The sequence below is a fragment of the Tupaia chinensis genome, unplaced genomic scaffold, assembly GCF_000334495.1.
Source record: "Tupaia chinensis unplaced genomic scaffold, TupChi_1.0 Scaffold000272_1, whole genome shotgun sequence".
Lineage (NCBI taxonomy): Eukaryota > Metazoa > Chordata > Mammalia > Scandentia > Tupaiidae > Tupaia > Tupaia belangeri.
Window position 1 is genome coordinate 2544483 of NW_006159754.1, and position 4523 is coordinate 2549005.

At 45.3% G+C, this 4523-nt stretch overlaps 1 protein-coding gene across 1 annotated transcript in view; it reads right to left on the bottom strand.

Annotated features, from left to right (window-relative positions):
- Positions 1–2044, bottom strand: part of IGSF10 (immunoglobulin superfamily member 10) — a 28280-nt gene extending 26236 nt beyond the window's left edge. Inside the window, exon 1 of the mRNA XM_006149738.3 lies at positions 1485–2044. Within this exon, the coding sequence (XP_006149800.1) occupies positions 1485–1522 (38 nt within the window). The 5' untranslated portion in view covers positions 1523–2044. The remainder of the gene's footprint in view (positions 1–1484) is intronic.
- Positions 2045–4523: the final 2479 nt, after the last annotated feature.

Sequence of the window (4523 nt, forward strand, 5' to 3'; positions counted from 1 at the left end):
TGTTTTCTCCTCTGTTTTTCTGGGGAGGGCATGTACCCTATATCAAAAACCTCTCAAAAAAAAAAAAAAACCATAGTGTGTGCTGACCTCACACGAAGCTTTATGATCAAGTGAGATATTTATTATTGTGGAAATTTCTTCACAGCCTCTCACTTCTTAATGAAAAACAGCAATCCCTATTACTCAGGGATTCATTAAGAGGGGAACTGGAGACCGTAATGAAGAAAGACATTGTGACAGCTGAAATTCACAAGGCTTAGTTTCTTGTTTACACATTAGTTCACTAACTCTCCAAAAATTGATTGTGAAAGCAATACATACACAGTGTAGCAAATATGGAAAGTTTAAGCAGAAAAAAAGACTAATATCACCACCCAGATATAATCATTCACAGTTTGCCATGTTCCTTTCCAGCCTTTTCATATAGATTGTGTGTGCGTGTATGATCAAACTTAATTCTGTACCACATTTTATCAATCTTATAGGTAATGTGTGTATTTTTTCACTTTATTAAATCTTCGAAAACATTTTTAAGGGCTATAATAACCCTCTGGAAGGCTGAATAAATTTCTTTCTAACATGTCCTGAGACCCTTGCCAATAAAGACACATTGGGCACCTCACTGCCACGTAATGACCACAGGCAATGGGAACTGACCTACTGAGTGTTTGAGCCTTGTTTCCACTCTGCATGGGCTAAGCTGACCCTTGCAGGCATGAGGCTCTCTGTTTTTGTTCTGCTTAGAACATCCCACTGCCCCTTTCCACGGTCCCTTCTCCTCATGCCTGCCATGGAGACAGGGGAGCATTCCCAGGGAAGAAATAAGCTCAGCTTGTCAGAAAAATGCTGCCTGTTCCCCACATGTGGGACAAGTTCAGGGGTCAAACCTAATTCCCTCCTTTAGTTCAGCATATACATCGGAGGACTGAAACAAAATCTTTAGTATGCTTTCCTAAGAAAAAGCTTCATAATTTGAAAGTCAGTGTAACTTGGAATAGAGTGATTTGAGATTCTACTGTCAATCAGCCTTTAAGTATAAAATATTGGGTCGTCTGGAAAGTCTTGGTGCGTTTTTGCATAGAAAAACATTTAAAAAAATACGTCATGACTTTCCCGACAACCTGATGCATGGATGCAAAGTTGCTTGCATCTTCATATAGAGGTAAAAGAATGATTATAGTTTAGCCAGAGTTCAAATGTATTATCACACAACCACTTTTGGTACTGTAACCACCTGAATATGAATATTTTAAATTAACTCATAGGAATAGAGGCAACATTTCTATCTGATTATCTTTAAGATGAGCCAAGAAGGACGATCAGAATGGAAGTAATTTTTTTGTTCAGCTAGATGTCAGAAGTTCTGGGTATGCCCGTGTGAGCCTTATTTAAGACCATCCGAGGGGGAAGAAGAACATACAGATCATGCACTCTCACAGACTTAAACCTGCCAGCGTGTACAGTGACAACGGAATTGACAGTACCTGAGCTCTTCTTCCTTGGTCCTGAGTCCTGGTGACATAGGCGAAGAGAAAAATCTTCCCAGGCAATGGGAAAATGTGTCCAAGCCTGTGTTAGGAAGAATGCTCTGCTCCCAAAGGAAGCAAACGTGTGTTCTTTCTGGCTTGCAGCTCAGGGGTGACACTCTTTAGTGACCCGGAGGCACCCCATCTCCCGGGTGCCCAGCTGGTGCCCACATGCATGCACCAGCGTCCTTTATTATGGCTCGTGTCTGCTGCTACAGAAATAAAAGGCAAAGGGGAGGCTTTTTAATTTCCTTTCTCCTCCCTCTAGAGTTTGGTTTAGTTCTCCTTACAGTTATCACTTCAATTTAACTATCACTCTATTTAGCCCCCCGGGTCCCAGGAGTTTTTCCTCAGAGTGTCTCTTTTGGAAAACTTTGCTATAGGTTTCTACAGTAATGGTCTCCGTCTAATTTTCCTGTGTGTGTGTGTGTGTGGTGTGTTTCATGTTTCTTTTTTGCCTGGCAGTAGCCACGAAAAAAGTGACTTCTTGTTTGCTTTATCACCCCCCTTCCGCCCTCTCCCCTCCCCGACTCCTGCCTTCCCCCCTTCTTCTTCCTGCAGCCCCTCAGCCCTCCAGTCCCACCGCCTCAGTGCCAGCCCCTGCGGCTGGCCCTTGCTCCAGTCCCACGTAAGCCCTTGGCTGCCCCAGGGGCGTGGAGGGCCATGCCCGTGGGAGGAAAGGATTGGCCGAGCCGCTCACCTCTTTGCCCTGGCGACCAATGGGCTCACAGCGCCAGCCGTCCCCCAGCTCTGCAGCTCGTAGTAGTGGAGACTGTCCTGAGCCCTGGGACAGAGGGCGGAGCGGGAGTGACGTTGACTCCGGTGTCTGGGGACTGGCCGAGCCCCTCCGTTTTTCAGGGAGTGCGGAAGGCTTATTCACGCTCGTGCGGCTTCCACCTCTGCTTAGAATCCCCAGGGCTGTGTCCTGCATGTCTAATCCGGGTGGCTTTTTGTTCCTCCTGGACCGGTTCACCTGCCGACAGGTGGGCTTCAGTCACTGCTAGCTGCCCTGGGTCCTGCAGCGGTAGTTCTGCTGAGAGACTGAGAATTAGCGTTAATGACGTGTGACACCTGTACTTTGAAGGTTTCCTTTGGCTCAATGGGATAAATTCCTCTTGCTTTTTTTTGGGGGGGGAGGGGGAGATTTTCGCTATAGGGCGCATGTGCTCGCCAGCCAGACAGAGAGAAACATAGAGACAGAAAACGAGAAATCACCCCCCTTGCGGGGAATGGTCACCCCCCTTGCGGGGAATGGTCATGCCGCAATCCCTTCTCCTCCATTCTCCTCTCGGGATCTTGGGCACGCACGCACACGCGTCCTGCGTGAGTTTTAAGCCACCGGGTCTGGGACGCGAACCGTGGTTGACTACGTGGGAGTCCAGCGACATAGCCATTACACTAACTGCTGGTTCCCCCTCTTTTGTTTTAAAAGTAAAACTTACTGCATATATGTAAGGCAGACAACATGAAGGTACTGGCCACAGTCAGTAGTGAATGTAGTGAAACAAATGAACATATCCATCATCTCACATAGCTACCCACTTTTGGCTTTTGTTTTTGTGTAAAGGACCACTAAAACCTACCCTCATAGCAGGACTCACAAGTGCAGTACAATTGACCATGTGCTCGTGTGTGTTAGTTCTCTAGACTTACCCATCCTGTATGTCTGCTGCTTTTTAAAATGAGTGATTTAATTTTATTTATTATTATGATCATTATTTTAATTTGCTATAGGACACATGTGCTCACCAGATAGAGAAAGTGAGAAAGTAGGCAGCCAAGTCTAGGACTCAAACCACAGTCAGCCATGTGGGAGTCTGGAGCCTCAACTACCATGTCACTTGTGGCCCCATGCTGCTTTGTATCTTCTGATCCCCCCCCCCCCATTCCCTCCTCCCCCTCCTCTCTCCTTAGCCATTGTTTTATTCTCTATTTCTGTACAATTCACTCTTTTTCAGATTCCGTGTATAAGTGAGATCATGCAGTGTATTTATCACCCTTGGCATAATGTCCTCCAGGTTCATCCATGTTGGGCATGTCAGAAATTTTTTTTTTTTTAATATCCCAATGTATATATTTTAGAGAAACCACCCTTTTGAAAGCGATTGCCAGAGAAGTGGATTGAAATACTACTATTTTTGCTTGGATTGCACTTCCCTCAAGCAGAGATGTCATTAAGATTACCTTTACCAGGACCAGCAGTTGGCGTAATGGCTGTGTCACTGGACTCCCATGTAGTTGACCGTGGTTCGAGTCCCAGATCCAGTAGCTTAAACTCACGCTGGGTGCATGTGCGTGTACGCCCAGGATCCTGCGAGGAAAATAGAGAAGGGACAGTGGCATGGCCATCCCACCTGGAGGGTGATTTCTCGCTTCCTGTCTCTCTGTCTCTCTCTGTCTTTCTGGTGAGTGCACAAGCCCTATAGCAAAAACCTCTCAAAAAAAAAAGAAAAAAAAAGATTACTTTTACCTTTACCACCTTGACCAGGTTTAATAGCTCCTGTAATTCTATATGGGGTTCCCAAAATTTGACTCACAAACTTTAATTAGGATGACTAAAATGACTTTGTTTCATTCTCTCTAGGTATATCACTTTAAGCTTTTGGTAAGAATATGGTCTGAAGGTTTTAGGGCAATGGTTCTCAAAATACATTCCTGGGACCAGCGGCATCAGCATCCTGAACCCTGTTAAAAACACAAAACCTCAGGCTCCATCCCAGACCCAGTGAATCTAGACACTAAAGAGATGGGGCCAAGGGAGCCTGGTAAACAAGTTTTCCATGTGCTCCCAGTGCAACTAAAGTTTGAGAATTGCTAGTTTAGGGAGCTAACTTCATTTTTTTTTAAAATTTTTAAATTGTTTTTTAAGTTTTTGCCTTAGGGCACATGCACTCATCGGAGAGAGACAGAGAGAAAGGGAAAGTGAGAAATCACCCCTCTAGTGGGGATTGTCATGCCACAATCCCTTTTCCCCCATTCTCCCCTCAGGATTTTGGG